This window comes from Rhagoletis pomonella, unplaced genomic scaffold (genome assembly GCF_013731165.1).
Source record: "Rhagoletis pomonella isolate Grant_MI unplaced genomic scaffold, Rhpom_1.0 Rhpom_scaffold_00008, whole genome shotgun sequence".
NCBI lineage: Eukaryota > Metazoa > Arthropoda > Insecta > Diptera > Tephritidae > Rhagoletis > Rhagoletis pomonella.
Genome location: NW_023458562.1, coordinates 34831294 through 34850528, shown reverse-complemented (window position 1 = coordinate 34850528; position 19235 = coordinate 34831294). Strand labels below are relative to the sequence as shown.

Here is a 19235-nt window from a genome sequence, read left to right as displayed (position 1 = left end):
TTCGGCTCCCATAAATATGTCGTATGTCCGATGTTGGAAAGCTTAACTACAAACTGCCTATCAGTTTGTATATCAAGCGAGAAATATTTTTTTTTTGCCAACAGGTGCTAATCAGATAAATTATGAGTAACTACCAGTCAATATATGTATGTAAGTGTACTTGTTTTACTCGCAATTCACATTCGTTTTAAGATAATCGAAATTTTGGCTGATTCATGTGCACTTTTGCAATTTGAAGGTTATCAGCCAAAACTGTAGTAGGTCATAAGATTATTTGGCTAGCCAAATACAAAATAACAATTTTCCCAAGTAAAAATATTGTACCTATTACATATAACCGGTTTTGATACTATATAAAGCAAATAGTTTTTTATTATTCTTCAGTTAGATCATGATTCAGTCTTTAACCCACGTGTGAAACTGATAAGCGCGAATAAGTGCGATTATTACAGATAAGGTGCTTAAAGGGAAATGTAATTTATAAACTATTTCACCGGAATTGAAAACAACAGAAAACAATACGCAGCGCACATTTGCATATGTAAATATTTCCAGCAACGCCGGGAGCGGTCATTAAAATATCTGCATAAATATATATTCCCTACTTCGCTTTCAACTCAATATGCCGTCGTCATTTACAAAGACCTCAAATGACATCTTACTTCCAAACCGGTTCTTTAAGAGTTTATGTTCAAATACACCTCCACAAAAAATTGATACGAAAACAAAGAAAAATACCTGTTTTTTGTTTAATGCGAAAGCTTTAGCCCACATGACATGGTTTTCTCTGTAAGCTGTTTTTTACTACAAGCCAAAAACCAAATTAACAATACGATGCATTCAAGCCTGACGATAGGCGATAAAACACTTATCTATCGGATATTCGCATATACATAGATACATCCATACACAATGTATGTATATACGATACGTATACATATGTATGTATGTATGTACGTACAGATATTTGCAAAATAAAAGTCAGCAAATTTATTTTGTGCTTGAAGAAATCATTTATTAGCAATTCCGACACCAAATGCCCTTTAGTATGTATGGTATACCCATTCAAAATTTCAGTGATATTTATAAATAAAATGCATTAAGCCATTGCAGCAACCACTCTGGGACAATTTGGAATTTCACATTTCAAATCACCACTTATAGATGGCGGAATGAGCATATTCGAGACGTTCCCTAGCCCATTGTTGCAGAACATACATCCCTCAGGACAAGCGGGTACAGCCATGGGTAATTTTAAAGATTTCCATGCACGCTTCATATCAGACACCAGTTGCTGCATCATTTCGACCGTATGGAATGGAGTCGGTGCTAAACGCAATTTTTCTTCACCACGAGCAACAGTCGGATAATTAATGGCCTGCATATAATGGCCGTATTCATGGAGAAGGATGTCCGATATCTGAGTAGTTTTTAAGGGATCTCCAATGCGAATTGGTATAATGTGACTTCTTGTTTCTTCAACTGGAAAACCTGAAAAAAAATTTCAAAAAAAGTATGTTGATTAAATTATCTACTGTAAAAATACTGTACATTAAAAATGCTATCTTATCTTAATTATTTTGCGTGTGGAAAACGTAAACAAAAGCTAAATAAAAATAATTAAATTCGACACTTTTTCTGATTATTTACGAAATCGCGTGCCGAAAAAAAACCTAGTGTATGTATTCTTATACATACCCAGTAGCGAAAATGCTCACTGGTGACATCGTCACTAATGAGGATTTGGATAAGCGACATATAGCTGGCAATGCCACTGGTGACAATGTCATGCAGGTGTACTCCTATCAAAGACTTATAACAGACAATGTCTTTCAGCGGTCACTTATAAAAAGTTCATTGCAGGACATTGTCGCTTGAATATCATCAATGATCACTGCATGACAAAGTCATGCAATACCATCAACGACTAAATTACCATTTGTATGAAAAAGTCATGAACGACTTCCATATAAACGGAGCCCAAAGTCATTGAAGACTTGATATGGCCGTACAAGACACTTAGGTGAGTAATTCATGACATTCGCTACGGGGTACGCACGTAGATTTTATTTACAAGCTTTTGACAAACTAATGCGGCCATAAAAATCGTCACGTACATCATACTTATATACCTGAAATTTACTACAAATAAATGAATACATACATATGTATGTTTGCTAAAACTAAATAGATAAAAAATCTTCAAGATGTAAGTAAGTAGCAATGACTATATATATAAACGACTTTTTACGGAATCTTAGAAATTCAACCGATTGGTGTTAATCAGAATGTGTACATACATACATATGTTTCAAAAACCACCTGACACGCACGCTGGTTATTTCCTAACTGGTAGTAATTTTAACTGCATATAAAAGTGCAGAGACCGCAAATTAATGTTAAAATGATTACAAATGCATATACACATACATATCAAATATATGCCTTATTAATAAAAAAAACAGCATATTAATAACAGTTTCATACCTTCGCGTTTTAGTAAGCTCCTCAAATATTTAACATTGGTCTGGTGATTGCTACGCAATTTGCGTCCTTCGTCTGAGGCCAAAAGTTCGATGGCAGCATATGCACCGCATACTACAGATGGTGGCAGAGAAGTTGTGAATATAAATCCTGCCGCATATGAGCGTATCATATCTATCAAATTTGAACTACTCGCTATATAACCGCCGATGTTTCCGAAAGCCTTGCCCAATGTTCCCGATATTATATCCATTTTTGGAAGCAATCCATCCCGTTCACCGATACCAGCACCATTATGTCCATACAAACCAACTGCATGCACCTCATCGATAAAAGTTAAAGCGCCATACTCATGCGCAACATCACATAATTCTTCTAATGGACAAATAGCGCCCGTCATCGAGTGTACGGTTTCGAAAGCAACTATTTTCGGTACATTTCTATCCACCTGTTGCAGCAGTGTTCTCAAGTGGTTTACATCGTTGTGGCGGAATATATGCTTTGGCACTCCGCTATTCCGTATGCCCTGTATCATCGATGCATGATTGCCTGCATCCGAGAATATATGGCATCCAGGTAAAAGTTTTGCTAATGTAAATAGCGTGGAATCATTTGCAACGAAACACGATGTAAATATAAGTGCCCCGCTTTTCTGATGAAGCTGTGCCAATCGTTTTTCGAGCATTTCGTGGTGAAGAGAGTTGCCTGATATGTTACGTGTGCCACCAGCACCAGTTCCATGACACTCAATAGCTTTGATGGATGCATCTTTTACCTTTGGATGTGCTGACACACCAAGGTAATCATTGGAGCACCACACCGTAATAGGCCTCTCATCTTTGGAATATTCTAAGGCATGAGGGAAAAGTCCAGGACCAGCCAAACGGTTAACTTTTCGGAAAATACGATAAGAATAATCTTGCTTTTTCTTCATTATTTGATCACGGAAAAAATGTTCATAGGCAAACTTTTCGGTCACTTCAGCAGCAGCATTTCGATTACCGAATTCCTTTACGCAATTTGCTGTTGGCTTTGCCAAAGATTCGTTCGTTTGTAGAGCAGAAGAGTAAGAGCGTTGAGGAGTGGTAGTGATGTTCGTCCTTGGCACTGTTACAGCTGCTGCTACTGCCGACGATGGTACCTTATTGCCATCGCTACCATTGGTATGAAATTGCTTGCTTAAAACAGGACAATAAACGCCATATGTTTGCACCAAAAACTCCGAATAATTGCGAACATAATTTGCACTAAAGCGACTTAAAAATGGGCACGACATGATGCAACTTTCTTCACTCACTGGGCACGTCCGGATTATGCAAACACTTAAAAACTTATGAACGAAAACTCTGCTTGTACTTGCAAGTCATATAGTTAAGATGTTATCGATAAATAAAGTTGATTAACAAATTGGATTGCTCAGCTGTTGGTGTGGCCAGAACGGTGCAGTAAAATCCAATTGGATTTTTTAATTAATAAACAAGTGAGTTTTTCATATGAATCAACTAATGAATTTAATGAGTTTTTTTGATTTTTAAGATACGAGGCTGTTCAATTTTTTTTAAATTATTCAAATTTACCATGCATTTCTTGACTATGCGCCTATAAATATGCAACCACCTCATAAGGTAAACATACGGAAATATACAAATATGGCAGCGATACCTCCATATCTGATTGGAAATGTGGCAAGGTCGCTGGTATAGAATATTTAGTTGATTTTTCAACTCATTCAATATAAATATCTACTAACTATTGTTAAAAAATATTTGGATCCAATCCTGACGTGATGCATTAGGAAATTAAATAACGGTAAAGTGCTACAGGCGCAGGTAAGAGCGATTGTTTGCGATCAGCCTACACATTGTGAAGAAAGAAAACTTTTTTGTATGTACATATTTGCAGTAATGTACATAAACAAGGAAAAATTATTCGTTAAAACTGATAAAAAAGAGTTTCAAATATGTAACTTAGAAACCATTGCCAGCCATATTAAACTGCGCGCTAGTATATTCAATCTAAGTTTTCCTACTATAAAATTTTAATAATTTATAATGCGCGTCTAATACGAGCTGGAATACATACATACATACGTAGTGTATAAATGCATAGGTTTTGGATGTATGTATGTAGGTGATACTTACATAGACATTATCTAAATATGTATTTATGAACATATTTATGTATGTATGTATGGCTGTATAAGAAGTGGACGTTTCTTAAGAAGCAGCTAGGCGCTACTTCATATATTTACGTACATACATATAAATATATGTATACTTAGCCAGGCTAAATTTAATGCTTTTTATAGATATCAAATTTATAAGCTGCGAGAAAGATTGGATTGACCAGGGAAAGTATTTTGCTTTTAATCTCTAAAGCTGACTGTTCGTTTATTACAAATATGTACTTACATTTTTTTTTAACATTAAAAAAAATTAAAATAAAGTTTTAGTTAAAATTTTGTTAAACGTACATATGTACTATGCACTTTTATCGTAATTTGTATTCGTGTATATGTAAATATGTACATAATATGCAAGCAAATTAAACTTTTCTTCAACTATTCCAGCAAACTTTTTTCGAACTTTCCAAACTGCGCCTATATAAATTACTAAGCTAACTCTAAGAATTTAAACTGAATGCTATTCTTCTATATTAATAAAAATGTCGTCGTATGAGTGTGAGAGAAGGGTAAGTGTGATTTTAGCGCTTTTGTACATACTAAACTATAACTACTGCCTAAAAGCAAAAAATTAAAATAAATGTTTGAACAATATTTAGTAGATCGAAATTTGGTATCGAAACATCATTCAAAATGTATATGTGTATTTTAATAAAATAAATGCCCTGTAGGGAACTCAACTAACTATAAATGTCGCAAAAAAAGTCAGTTTGTTTTTAGCTAACTACAAACCGGTTATTAATAAGTTCACTTGTAGTGTGCCAATTAATAGAACGTTTCTGGTACTCTCGGCTTTTATACTTATTTTAGGTTAACTATTAGCGGCATGATAACTATTTAGTTAGCATGTATCAAGACCGCTAAAGATGTGCTATTAACATACGTCATACATACGTAGGAAACATATGTATATATAAGCATACATACATACGTACATTTTCGGCTATATTGTAAATAAAATAACCTAAATCCATGTTTTCTCGTTTTCAAAAAAGAAGACAATGACAATAAATAGGTGCGTTCGACAAGTCAAAAATTTGTAATAGTTTTTACAAATTTTTCCTGGATGGCGTTCGATAACGACAAAAAATTATCCAATACACAAAAATTGAGAGAGCAAGCGTTCATTTTGATGCCAAGGAAGCGTTCATTTTGTACTGGCAAATAGTCTGTTCCAATAGCAGTCCGGTTTACAGGATTTAGTCAGAACTTACAGGAAGTCGTTCCTATTGACACAAAACCTGTAAGTGGGAACACATTTGAGAGAGTAAATGAGCAACTGTTCCTAGTCAGAAGTTACAGGATTTAGTCCGGAGATTTTTTTCCTGTAAGTTCATGAAAAGTGTCAAACGATCAGCTGATTTACATGTGCAAACAAAAACAGAAAGCAGTGAAAGCAAAGAAGCTTATATTTGTTGAAAAATGGAAGTAAACAACGAAATATTTGAATATGTATAAATTTTAATAATTATTTAGTGATATTTCAGCCAAATCGGTGTAGTACCAATGACATGTAAACAAACCGTCTGACGTTTTTACAGGAAATAGTGCTTTTTGCGTTCCTATGCACTCTGCATCTGTTCTCCTTTTACTCTCATTTGAGAGCGTAAAATTGTAGTTTGACAGTTCCACAGGTTTTAGTCCGAAGTTCAAAGGAACAGACTAAAAATTTTAGTCAGCAAAAATTATCCAACACGAAAACATATGATCACAAAACATATGGTTGCAACTTTTGTAAACAAACAAAATTGCATTTTCAGAGTTTTGGTATTTATATGCTTTTTGGCTGCCTGCTATGTGACTTTATGATACCGCCAACTAGTTTTTACTTCTAGAAATGTTCCTGGCGAGCATTGAACGTTCACTTTCCTTCTTTCTTCTATGGAGGCAACATGAATTTCAGTTTGTTTACAAATAAAACATAAACAAAGTCAGCTGGTGTATCTTCTTCTTCCGGTTTTTGCAAGTAATGGCTAATTTCCTGTTCGTTTACTTTTTTGCTTTTTCATCTCTTTGGGAGAGAATTTTCGCTTACTCTCTTGATTTTGATTGTTGGCTGGTGTTGGCTAATTTTGTTATCGAACGCAACTAAATGTACGACATTGTTAAAATTTTAACACAACCCAATAAACATTTTGGCGAACGTTCGAAAATGACCTTCGATATCCAATATGAATATTGAACTGAGAACCAACCCATAAACAACCTTAGTTTTCCAACGTTCATAGTATATTGGAAATACACTCGAGATGGGTTCAAAAAAAAATGGAAACCATAGTAACAAGAGAGAAAATGAAATCTAGCTCATTCTCGAAGGGAAATATAAGAAAATAACTCTCTCATATTAAAATTCCAATTCGATAGTGGGCTGGATTTCGAATTCATAACGAAACAAAAATACATTGGATAACGAGGGTTCCGTTTTGCTGAAGAATGTCCTAGTTCTCGAAGTGAATACTAAGCTATTTCACATTCGTTATCGAAGGTGAGACTCGAAAAAAGATTGGTTTTCCAATCGTTTTCGAATTGTTAACCAAGCCGAATGTTTATTGGGAAGTTTTTTTTTGCCGAAAGTGAAAATTGTGAAATAATTTTACATAAATTCATACACACATATTCCCTCGATTCAGCTCTGCTTGACTTTGAAACAAATTAAAAGTTAGCCGTAATAAGTCGACCAAAAGTTGGCTATTTTCGTAGTCCACTACGAAATTCCCGACAGGGTGTCTATACTTGCACACATACATATATATGCACTTGTTTAAAATAGTCAAAAATTAATATATCCTCAATTTCAGGTTGCTACAGAGAAACATCAAATCGGCGCACCTGACCGTAGCGTAAAGGTTATCAGTCATGTTGGTCATGCTGTTAATTTAGCAATTGAGAGGTTCGTGACAATAGGAGAAATAATTGCCGAGGACAATCTCGATATCAAATCAGATATTTTGGAGTGTTGCAGAAATGCAAGAGATGCAGGTAACTAACTAATCATTTCACATAATTTCATAGTCAGATGTACACAGCTGCCGTTATAGAAGAAATATTGACATCTTACTTATTTTTAAAAATTGTGGTTGTAAACCTGGTTTTCTTATACCCCGTGCCTTAAGCATTTTCAACCAACATTTACCATACATCTACATATATACTTTGTTTCAATCAATTTAATAATTTTTTTTTACTTACAGGAAAATCAATAGAACGCTTATGTGATATTTCTGCCATGGATAACATGAATTACTCAACTTTAGATATACCTGCATACGATGAAAATGCAATAATAATAGCAGCTAAAGCTCTCATATCTGCTGTAACTAGAATTTTGCTTTTAGTTGATATTGTTGTTGTTAAACAGCTCCTCACTGCTAAGAGGAAAATTGTTAAAAGTTTACGAAAACTTGAATCCGTTGTGAATTTTACCGAATTTGTTCGAGCTTACTCACTTTTCGGCATTGAAATGATAGAGCTTGCATATCTAATACGAAATCAACAGAATAATATCAAAGAAGAACGGCGCCGAGCGCAAATGTTCTCAGCCAAGCAAATATTGGAACACTCTATCTCTATATTATTATCATCGTCCAAAGCGACGCTTCTACATTATGATTGTATGATCGCTAAAGAAAATCGAGATACAGTATTTTGTCAAATTAGACGCGCTATGGATTTAATACATTTTGTTGTGAAAGATTGCATATTCGAATCGGCATTCTTACCATATAACGAGCATGGCGGCGGCCCTAAAAATATTAGCGGCGAAACTGTGCAATCATCATCGAACTATTTAACATTTTTGTTGGAGAAATTTCGTTCGAAACCATTGGACGATGTCAAATCTACTATGTATATAGGAAATAATAATTATTCAAAAATCGCCACCTCAACTACGTTAAGCGAAAAGAAATGGAACAATGAATATAGTAAACGTCGAAACTCGTTTGGTAGTGAAGATGAAAATCTTCTAATAGGAAATAATTATAAGCAATGTGGTACAAAAATTTCACCATTTTCGGATCGAGACTTGATGACACCATTCAATATTGAATTAATCGAAGAACTGATATATGCTTTTGAAAAATTATTAGAGAAAACACATGACTTTACTGATTCTGCTTATACAAGTCATGAAAATAGAGAACATATTTTATTCCTTGGTGATCGATGTAAACTAGAGCTTAAAAAATGTTTAAATATTTTATATAAGACCGAACGCAATACAAGACATATAATGGACGAAGAAATCGATAGAGTTATAAGTACATCAAAAAATCTAACACAACAGCTAATACTCTCCGTTGCCGATCAGACATCTGATCTATATCATTCGCTGAAAACCTCAGTGGAATTAGTAAATAATTTTCATTTATTAGCTATGAACGAGGATCCGACATCCTTTCAGGAGTGGTCAAATAAATTTCATGACTGTTGTGATCATATTATCGATGTATGCAAATTATTACAACACATCGCTTTTACAGAGAGCTTACAAGTACAATCGAAATGCTTAGCCATTAATTTACGGATATATGGTCCACAAGTTATACTAGCAGCTAAGATATTGTCGAGATATCCTTCAAGTGTTCCTGCGAATGAAAATATGGATGCCTTCGCAGAAATGTGGAAATGGTTGATATCGGAAATAACAAATGTAGCACAACAAATTTTGGACACCACAGGCGAACAATGCGACAATAAGTATGTAAGTAATAAGTATAATAAGTATGACTTAAACTGTTGCCAGTCAGATGTACATATTTTTCGCCATAAATGAAATAATGGCATCTTATTTGTGAAAATTCTCGTGTTTTTGTTCTTGGTTAATGATATATTCTCCCAGGTAGAGAACGTTTTTCCCAGCATTGATGTCGCGATTCCAGCATGTACGGCACTCACACTTTTCCACTAACACACTCTGATTTATTACTTGAAATAACGTACAACTTGTCGAAGGTTGACCAACTTGCCACCACACGGCTTATTTACAACCCACTTCTAGCAATTGACCAACTGGTTCGCCGATAAATCAAATAAATGGACGTTTGTAAAATAGGGATAGGGCAGAAGCGCAGGCAAGCTGAAATCCTTTTACCAGAAATTAACTCAGGCCTACACAATTTTGACAAAATTCTAAACCCTGATCGTCTTTAGTTTATCGAAGGCCTTTAGTGCGCTGAATTTTAATCCGGCATTATTACAGTGGATACAGAAGAAGCCGAATGTAAATACAGAAGCCTAAAATCACACTACAAATTCACAGATTTTGATAGGATGTATTAAAATACACCTTCAATAAAAACGGAGTTACATGCCTACAAAGTCCTACTTTTTTTGATACTCTCTTTATAATGTTTTTTTTTTGCTTCTCACGAAAAATAAAAAATTTGTTGGTTAGGACCTTTGTGAATTAAGGTACCTAGGCTTTCAGAAATGCAAAATTTTCGAAAAATCCTTAAAGGAACGAGAAAAACTGAAAAATCCCGAAAACCCCAAAACCCCAAAACACCGAAACACCGAAAGACGCCAAAAAAGAAAAACATTAAGAATCCCGAAAGTCTCATATTAAAAGCCTGTAAGAAATTGGAACGGTAACGAAAAAATCCCAAAAAAACGAAAGATCCCAAAATGTAAAACATGAAGAATGCCGAAAAGACTAAAAAATCTTAACGGTAACGAAAAATTCCCAAAACAAACCGAAGGCCCCAAAAATAAAACAGGAAGGATTCCTTAAAGTTTTGAAAACATCAAGGAAAGAAATACAAAAAATCCCAATAAACCCCTAAAATCTCAGAACGCCAAAGAAACAATCGCGGAAAAAAAACTTATTTAATAGGAAAATTAAATTTGCTATTAAAAAATAGTACACAAACTTTGCCTTTTATGATAATCGACATTTAATACAAAATTTAATGCAATACGAAAACATGTTCTAAAACATTTCATGCGTAATTTTGCCTAGATTGGGTGTTTATAGTTGCTGACAATAATTTTCTTTCTTTGCTTTGTTTACTTTCCATTCGTTTTCTAGCGAAAAAAATGGCTTAGAACAAGCTATACAAATCGACTTTTCTCGTTCTCTTGTTCTTGCGTGATCTGAGAAATAGTGACATCTTGTTTGCAAAAATTCGTGTGTTTTTCGTGTTGATTGAATTTACATTCTCCCAGGTATATGTTTTTACCAGCATTGACATCTCGATTCCAACAGGTACGGCAATTTGGGCAAAATTGGTATCTGTAAGGCGATTTCGATGTCAGGTTGATGCTAAAAAACTTTGCACAAAGTTTTGTTGTTCTGAATTCGTTAACCATTAGAATGTCTGCTTTTCGTTGCCTTAAAGCTGCGATTAGTAGGCGATTAGGTACTCGCCTATATCTGCGTATGGGCGAATTCGCAGCGATCTCGGTTGAACCGATACATATTAACGTACTCTCTTCTCTGTGCGATACCAGTTTTGTTGCAATGTGGTTGCAGGCTTTTTGTCGGCAAATGTACTTCTTCAATTTTAGCCGTGCCACCTTTCTTTGCGAGAAAATTTTTTGTTTTTCTTCAAGTATCTCAAGCTGAAGCTGACAGTATTGTCCAAATTTTGACGAATTCGCAGACAATTTTGATTGTATCGTGAAATCTTTTGGGTATTTCTATAGTTTTATTTTGCGAGAATATAAACCAGAAAGGTGTTGATAATACGAATTTTTGATTTTAACTGGATGTATACCAGCTAAAATGAGCCGACACCCAGGATCTAGGCCAATCTTATTTTCATTTTACAACTTGCCACCACACGGCTTATTTCACCCAACTTCTAGCAATAAATGCGTGCATAGGACTTTTAAGTTGGTCAACTGGCTTTTCAACTAAACTATGAAAGCTTTTGCCCAATTTAAGCTCATTCGGTTTCGTATTCGAGTTATTACTAATATTCATGAATACCCATAGAAATTCTTATTTATTTTTTCTACCTCTGCTCTTTTCATTCCAATTTAACCACAGAAATATAAACCCACTGCAGCCCGACCATTGTCCGTTGGTCAGGAGGAGCCAGGTAAGGTGGCGCCTTCAACTACGGAGACAAAAGAAATACCTTCGGAAATTGCCCCATTCAATGAGAAATGGAATGATGAAGTAAACGATAATAATGACATAATAAAACGTGCTAAAAATATGTCAGCAATGGCATTCGCAATGTATCAGTTTACGAAAGGCAATGGCACTTTAAGAACTACCCAGGATCTTTTTACACAAGCCGAATATTTTGCTGAAGAAGCAAATCGTTTGTATAAAGTTTTGCGACAATTTTCATATCAGGTAAGCTGTATGAATGTATTGTACTAACTTTTGCAAATATTTACATTGGTCGAGTCTTATATCCCTCAGAAAGACATACAGTGGTCGAGAAAATTATAGCCGCAATATGACACTAGTTGCGTTTTTTTACTCATTTCCAGTAAAATCCAGTAAAAGTTTTTACGAATTTTCATGTTTTGGCGTTTTCGTACGCAAAAACTTGCAAAGTAGGGGAAATTGAGAGAGCGAAAAATGACAGCTGAAGTTGCAAGTTTTTACTGGATTTTCCTGGATAAACTTTTACTTGTAAGAATTTGCCAGTACGAAAAACAGCTGATCACTTGTTGCTGGATGAAATTTAAACTAATAAGGAAACTGTTTGTGGCTTTTTATTGTGGAAATTCACAAAATAAACATATTTAAATATAAAATATATTGTTTTATTAGGAATATGCTGCGAAAAAACAACCAATTAATCAGCTGTTCATGAAACTTGCAAATTATTACTGGAAAAGCGTTCACGTACTTTTTTGTAAATTTTTTCTATGAGAGCGAATTCTTAGAAATTAAGTTACTGGAGAGTTGCTGGCAAGTTACTGGATAATTTGTAAAAAAACACAATTAATATGTACAAGTTTTCACAATTTATTTTGTTTTTGCTATTTAATTGTAGTTATTTGTTTATAAAAATTTAGTTCATTCTTTAACAAAAGTAGCGTAAGTCCAAGTTTCAAACTTCGTGCGTAATTTAGAAAAATTCAAGTAACTTTCGTAAAAATGTCGAGCTTTTTAATTAAATTGCTAAAGAGCTTAAAGACTAAAAAACTGCATACTAAAAACCTTTCTAAGAAATTTGATTAAAACCCTCGAATATTTTACGAAAATCTGTTGAATTAAATATTGCACAAAATATACGGTCTTTGTTAAAGAATGGACTATATTTTTATATAAAAAACTTAAATTAAATTTAAAAAAATGTTAACGAGTTTTCAATATATGATGCTATCTGACGTTAATCGCATACGTCAGATCGCATCATATATCGCATCATATAACTGTCACAAATGGCGTTACGTTCAATTTACATTCGACGTAATCGTCATTACCACGGCAACTGAACCTACGTACCAGAATGATTCGGGGTTTTCTTAATTTGGAGACTCTTAATTCGGAGACATAAGGTGAAAAATTGGGAGGAGCATTTGAAGACCTGCAATTTCGCCTCTGGTGTGAGTAAGCTCAGCTCAACCGATCCAAAGAGACGTGACGACCAAATTGGAAATCTCATTCGACGGCCATGCCCTGACGGACCCGAAGAAATGCGTGAGTTATTTTGTTCGGCAAGCGCCGACTGATCAGAAGCCCGCAGGGGAGTCTGCCCCGTCGCGAATACACTAGAATCCTTGCTTGCCCCCTACTTTACGTACCCACCTGACCTCAGCGAAGCAACAGCATGGCTTCCGCAAAGTGCACACCTAGCTCTCCGGACTTTATCGCTTCCTCACTGCACGGAGCCCAACACTTTCCCCGACAAAATCAACGGCGACCCCCTTCGCCACTTGTACGAAGGAGGTCGAGATTCAACTAGGCATGCATGTCGATGGCACACCAATTAACAATACAAAAATTTTAGAGGGCACATTTGATTCCCCGCTCTCCTGCACTCAACAAGGCAACATACAAAGCAACTTATCAGCGGTCTCTGAATTACGCTGCACCTATTTGGTCACCAGGGACTAGTTGGACGCAGTGGATGCCTTTTGATGTCGCCTAAGCACTATCTCCATAGCGAGGCGCAAATGCTTGCTGAATGGGGGCACAAAAAAATGCAAAGTTTTTGGTGGGGTGGCATAGACGTGAGCACCCAAACGGGCGTTTTCTTGACGAAGAGACTCCACCCAGACGCGTCAGAAGGCATCTTTTCGAATATATGGACGTGGTGCAGACCTACTTCGAACAACCTTTGAACCCGACGACGTACAGACGAGTGATCAACGACATTCATACAGTCGATCACCATCTACCACGATACCGTAATTAGAGTCCAATCTCCACCCATTGCATACACAGAGCTTCGCCTAGTTACGGCCTGGATATTGTAGCCACCTAAACAGCAATGAGTGTCCGGCATGTGGAGACTCCACCTATGACACCAGCCACCTTCAGCCGGCTTCACTTCACATGACAGCTCAACCTCTCTGGTCCAACCCCGTCAAAACAGCTCGTTTCCTGGGCCTACCGTTAGTTGAGCTTGAAGAAAACTATTTATGGGAAACCCGACATAGGCGGGGCTTAGCTTTCAATTTAAACTACTTTGCAAGTTTTTTTTTAGTTTTTTGAAAAAGAAAATGCCATAGCCCGATAAATTTTGGTAATTATTACAAATTATTGCGTTATCAAATGAGCGAATTATTTACTACTAATACGTTTTATGCAATATAAGAACTTTAAAAACTCCTTTTCTCTTATTCCCACAGGTTCCGGCAAGCCAAAATAAAAAGGATCTATTGAATATTCTAGATAGAGTTCCAACTTTTGTTCAAACTCTTCAATTCACTGTTAAGGATCACACTGTTGGAAAGGATGCAACCTTTGTAAAAGTGGATCACGTTATACGAGAAACTAAAAATCTTATGAGTGTAATTAACAAGGTTGTAACAAAATGTTTTGAATGTGCGACTAAGGTAAATGTTCGTTTTGAACTAAGAAATTAACAATTACTTTACATTTATTATTTATACAAATACTTATCTTAAAGTAGTATATTTATATAAAATTTACTAGCATAGTTATATTTCGAAAATATTTTCTTTCCCCTATTGTTTTAATATGTAATTTTCTTTACCGTATTTTAAGTTTTACCACAAATGACGAAACTGGTTCAATAAAGAAGGATTAATTTCTTCGTATATTTGTTTTTTGGAACTGGACATTTTTAAGAGAGTACAATATTTTTTTCTTTTTGGCTCTCAAGAACTTTTTTCAAATCACAGCCATACATACATACTATGTAGTTGAATACGAAATCGCTTTTAACTGTAATTAAAACAAGGCACATTAACTTTCTTTTATAGTACAAATTGGACCTAAGCGGTCTCTCTGGTGGCTTGTCGTCTTCGGGTGCTTTAGGTGGAGACGATAACAACTCTGGTGGTATGGGAGATTCCAAAGGCACAACAAGCAGCTCGGAAGGGAGCATGTGACATTACGGGATGGCTCGAAGAGCCAAAGGTGATGCGCGCAGAACACGAGTATCCTTTTTATTATTTTGAGTGAGATATAAAATTTATTTCCTAACTTAGTAAGGAAATACAAACATATAAAAACAAAAATCAATTTAAAATTGTAAATTGACGATACTATGTAATGTACTATTTTGAGGTTGATAGATGTTGTTTTCCCCCTTTTTATGCATGTAACTTTTGCTTAAACTTACAAATCAAATCTTTTTGTTTCTAAATATAAATTAATAAATACGCTAAATCGATTGTGTGAAACTGAGAAAATAAGAAAATAAAGAGAAAATAAGTTTACTGAATCTATTATGCTCGCGTTGTATTTTCGCCCTGAAGTTCTCGAACAAGTTATAGTATCATCAAATAGAATAAGCATATTTTTATTTAGCTTCCTGCCAAGCAAATTTTGCTTAATGTTCTATATTTTTTCCATTATTAAACAATAACACAAGTTTACAAAAAAAAAAGTGCATGTTAAACCAAACCTATATACCCCTATGTTATTCGACATGCTGAATGCGAATCCGAGGTCCGTTAGCCTCCATCAAGTCAGGTTCGTGGTCATTTGAAGATCAAGTAGGAAAAAAATTTATTGAATAAACCTGAAAGTTCAATAAAAATCTTCTGAATTTGACCTTGGGAAGACCTTGGCATGACCTTGAGGAATTAAGGGACCCCATATTCGGACAAAAACATTTTTTTATTTTTAATTTTGTCCTATTTGACCCTCAGCTTACATTATGGAGGTTTGCGGACCTCGGATTCGAGTTCCATGAATCTAGAGGCCAGCGGACCTCGGATTCACATTCAGCATGTCGAATAACATAGGGGTATATAGGTTTGGTTTAACATGCATAAACTTTTTTTTTGTAAACCTGTGTATTTCAAACGCATGCAACCGTTGGTTTTTAACATTTCTCAAATTGAACTCTAATAACGCACAGCAAAGGAAAAATGGAAGAGGCTGTTAAATTGACGGCGATAGTATTTTTGTGTAGGTTTTCATGGCAGAAATACACTCGGATTTTTGCCATTACCTGCCGAGGGGCGACCGCTGTTAAGAAAAAACCTCTTTTCTATATTTTTTGCGATGCTGCTTTGACTAGAGCTTGAACCCAGGCCCGACGGAGTAGAAGCGCGCACTGCTTACCACTATACCACAGCGGCCATCCCCTGTTCACAAGTTCATCTTGGAGCAGCAAAAAGATCGCAAATCCGGATACAAAGCCTAATCTTTTATCATCATTTTGTTTCGTTAAGTTTATATACTTCTTCTTCTTTTTTGGCGCTGTAACCGCCTAAGCGATTTTGGCCGAGTTCAGCAAAGCACGCCAGTCGTTTCTCCTCTGTTCCTACTGACCCCAATTGGAAACGCCTAGTGGAGCCAAGTCCTTCTCCACCTGATCTTTCCATCGCAGTGGGGGCCTCCCTCTTCCTCTGCTACCACCAGCGGGTTCCGAGTTGAATACTTTCAGAGCTGAAGCGTCGGTGTGCATTCGAACGACATGTCCATATCGTTGTAAAGCTCATACAGCTCATCGTTCCATCGTCTGCGTACTCGCCGTCGCCAACGCGTAAAGGCCTGTAAATCTTCCGCAAAATCTTTCTCTCAAACACTCCAAGAGCCGCCACATCGGATGTTGTCATTGTCCATGCTTCTGCGCCATATACCAGAACGGGCATGATGAGTGACTTATAGAGCGTGGTTCTCGTACGTCGAGAGAGCACTTTACTCCTGAATTGCCTACTCAGTCCAAAGTAGCACTTGTTGGCAAGAGTGATTCTGCGTTGGATTTCAATGCTGACATTATTATCGGTGTTAATACTGGTTCCCAAGTAAACGAAATCTTCTACTTTCTCGAAATTGTAACTGTCAACAGTGACGTGGGTGCCAAGGTGCGAATAAGCTGACTGTTTGTTTGATGACAGGAGATACTTCGTCTTGTCCTCGTTACCACCAGACCCATTCGCTTTGCTTCCCTATCCAACTTGGATGCCAAATTCAGACATAGCGGAATATAGGCAACTCCTTTTAGTGCTGTCAAAAGCGACTTTAAAATCGACAAATAGAAAGTGTGTATCGATCCTATTCTCACGAGTCTTCTTCACGATTTGACGTATTGTGAATACCTGGTCTACGGTGGATTTTCCAGGTCTAAAGCGACACTGATAAGGCCCAATCTGTTCATTGACGGTGGGCTTCAGTCTTTCACACAATACGCTCGATAAGATCTTGTAACCTATGCTTAGAAGGCTGATCCCACGGTACTTGGCACGAATGGCGGGGTCACCTTTATTGTGGATTGGGCAGAGCACACTTAAATTCCAGTCGTCGGGCATGCGTTCATTTGACCATATTCTACATACGAGCTGATGCATGCACCTCATCAGCTCCTCGCCGTCAGCTCCAGCAGCTTTGTTGTTTTTCAGCCGCGTAATCGCTATTCGTACCTCGTCATAATCAGGCGGTGGGACATCTACTCCATCATCATCGACTGGGGACTCGGGTTCGTCTTCGTCACTACTTTCAGCGCTGCTACCATTCAGTAGGCTGTACAAGTTTTCCCTCCAAATTTTAAGTACATTCTGGAATCGGTCACTATGTCGCCATTGTTGTTCTTACAAGAGTTCGCCCCGGTCTTGAACCCTTCCGTAGTTCGCATGACCCTCTGGTAGAATTTTCGGGCGTTCTTCCTGTCGGCCAGCATTTCAAGCTCTTCGCACTCACGTATTTCGGCCTCTCTCTTATTATTGCGGCAAATACGTCTCGCTTCCCTCTTCAGATCCCTATAGCGGTCCCACATAGCGCACGTTGCGCCCAATCGCAGCGTGGCCCTGTAGACGGCATCTTTTTTCTCAGCAGCCTCCTGACAATCCTCATCGTACCAGTTGTTCTTTCGGGCTCGCTGAAATCCGACTACTTCTTTGGCGGCGGTACTTAATGAGCGGGAAATGTGGTTCCACTGCTCGCATATGTCGGTTTGTTGAAGAGAGAAGGAGTGAGAGTCGAGTGGCGAACAAATTGGCCGTCTGTTGTATATGCAGCTCTTCGAAGTTGAGATTTCCTTGGATTTTTGAACGTACATTTTTTGTTGCACAGAGGCGGGTGCATATCTTGGCTGCAACAAGATAGTGGTCCGAGTCGATGTTTGGCCCTCGGAGTGTACGTATGTATGTATGTACGTCTAAAACACTGGAAGCGTGCCTGCCTTCCATCTCTCTCTTTATGCTGGAACCTTGTACTGCATACTACTGTGTTTCGGGCCCCGGCGAAGTCGATCAGCGTTATTTGCGCTCCAAGCGCTCATAGAAGAGATCCTTGAGTTTCTCGTCCTTCTCTTCCATCGTGGCGTGGTCGCAGATGAGCTAAATGTTGAATAACCAAGCTTTGATGCGGATTGTGGCTTGACGCTCGGCCGCCGGTGTGAACTACACTTCCCTTGCCTTGCCCATCCATCGCATTTTTTGGATGGCGGTGATGCCACGCTTTGTCTTCCCAAGGAATAAAATATGGTTATTTATTCAGCGTCAGAATTTTTTTCTGCATCCGCAATTTTTTTGGTGAGGCAGCTTAATGTGCACATAATCAGTATCACCCAAGATTTTCGTTGTACATAAATTGCACAAATAATGAAGTTACTGTAGTACCTTAATAATAACAGTAACAATGGCAACAACAAAAATTAACCACAATGCTTATTTATTGACACTAGGTCAGGTTAAAGGTGTACATGTACATACAAATACATATGTATATATTTATCTATTCGTAACTTTTTTGTGTACAGCATAAATTATCTTTGAGCAATTTTTAAAAGAAAATGAGAACTTAGCCCTGATTTTTATTAAGTTTTAAGTTTGGCTTACAGAATATTTAGAAAATGATATTGCATTGCAACTTATGTTTATTTATTTATTTTTACTTAATTTTCATTTAAATTATAATTCAATCGATAACAGAAACCACATAAATACAAGTTTCATAGCTTGCAAAAATTTCAAAAAAAAAATAATTCAAGCTTCAAAAAAGTTTCATAAAATATCAAAA

At 36.6% G+C, this 19235-nt stretch overlaps 2 protein-coding genes across 4 annotated transcripts; one reads left to right on the top strand and one right to left on the bottom strand.

Moving 5' to 3' along the window:
- Positions 1 to 989: 989 nt before the first annotated feature.
- Positions 990 to 3856, bottom strand: LOC118744711 (5-aminolevulinate synthase, erythroid-specific, mitochondrial). Its single transcript, XM_036477921.1, has 2 exons — positions 2488 to 3856; positions 990 to 1491 (listed from the first exon to the last, which is right to left on the bottom strand). Exons 1-2 carry the CDS (start codon positions 3758 to 3760, stop codon positions 1100 to 1102), a joined length of 1665 nt encoding a protein of 554 aa, XP_036333814.1. The 5' UTR covers positions 3761 to 3856; the 3' UTR covers positions 990 to 1099.
- Positions 3857 to 4144: 288 nt separating this feature from the next.
- Positions 4145 to 15496, top strand: LOC118744710 (alpha-catulin). 3 transcript variants are annotated; one of them, XM_036477919.1, is made up of 7 exons: positions 4145 to 4313; positions 5054 to 5175; positions 7465 to 7645; positions 7858 to 9368; positions 11658 to 11972; positions 14429 to 14635; positions 14808 to 15119. In XM_036477919.1, the coding sequence occupies exons 2-7, from the start codon at positions 5149 to 5151 to the stop codon at positions 14820 to 14822; spliced, it is 2256 nt and encodes a 751-aa protein (XP_036333812.1). In that variant the 5' UTR covers positions 4145 to 4313; positions 5054 to 5148; the 3' UTR covers positions 14823 to 15119. The 3 variants fall into 3 exon arrangements, with proteins under 3 accessions (XP_036333812.1, XP_036333813.1, XP_036333811.1); XM_036477918.1 differs by having other exon boundaries at positions 4146 to 4313; positions 15026 to 15496; XM_036477920.1 differs by lacking the exon at positions 11658 to 11972 and having other exon boundaries at positions 15026 to 15496.
- The last annotated feature ends 3739 nt before the right edge of the window (positions 15497 to 19235 follow it).

Excerpts from the sequence above, each read along its gene's own strand:
- LOC118744711 (XM_036477921.1), bottom strand. The coding sequence starts at position 3,760 with ATGTCGTGCCCATTTTTAAGTCGCTTTAGTGCAAATTATGTTCGCAAT. Across the intron at positions 1,492-2,487 it reads GAGCTTACTAAAACGCGAAG|GTTTTCCAGTTGAAGAAACA; the intron begins GTATGAAACTGT and ends ATTTTTTTTCAG.
- LOC118744710 (XM_036477918.1), top strand. The coding sequence starts at position 5,149 with ATGTCGTCGTATGAGTGTGAGAGAAGG. Across the intron at positions 7,646-7,857 it reads CAGAAATGCAAGAGATGCAG|GAAAATCAATAGAACGCTTA; the intron begins GTAACTAACTAA and ends TTTTACTTACAG. Across the intron at positions 11,973-14,428 it reads TGCGACAATTTTCATATCAG|GTTCCGGCAAGCCAAAATAA; the intron begins GTAAGCTGTATG and ends TTATTCCCACAG.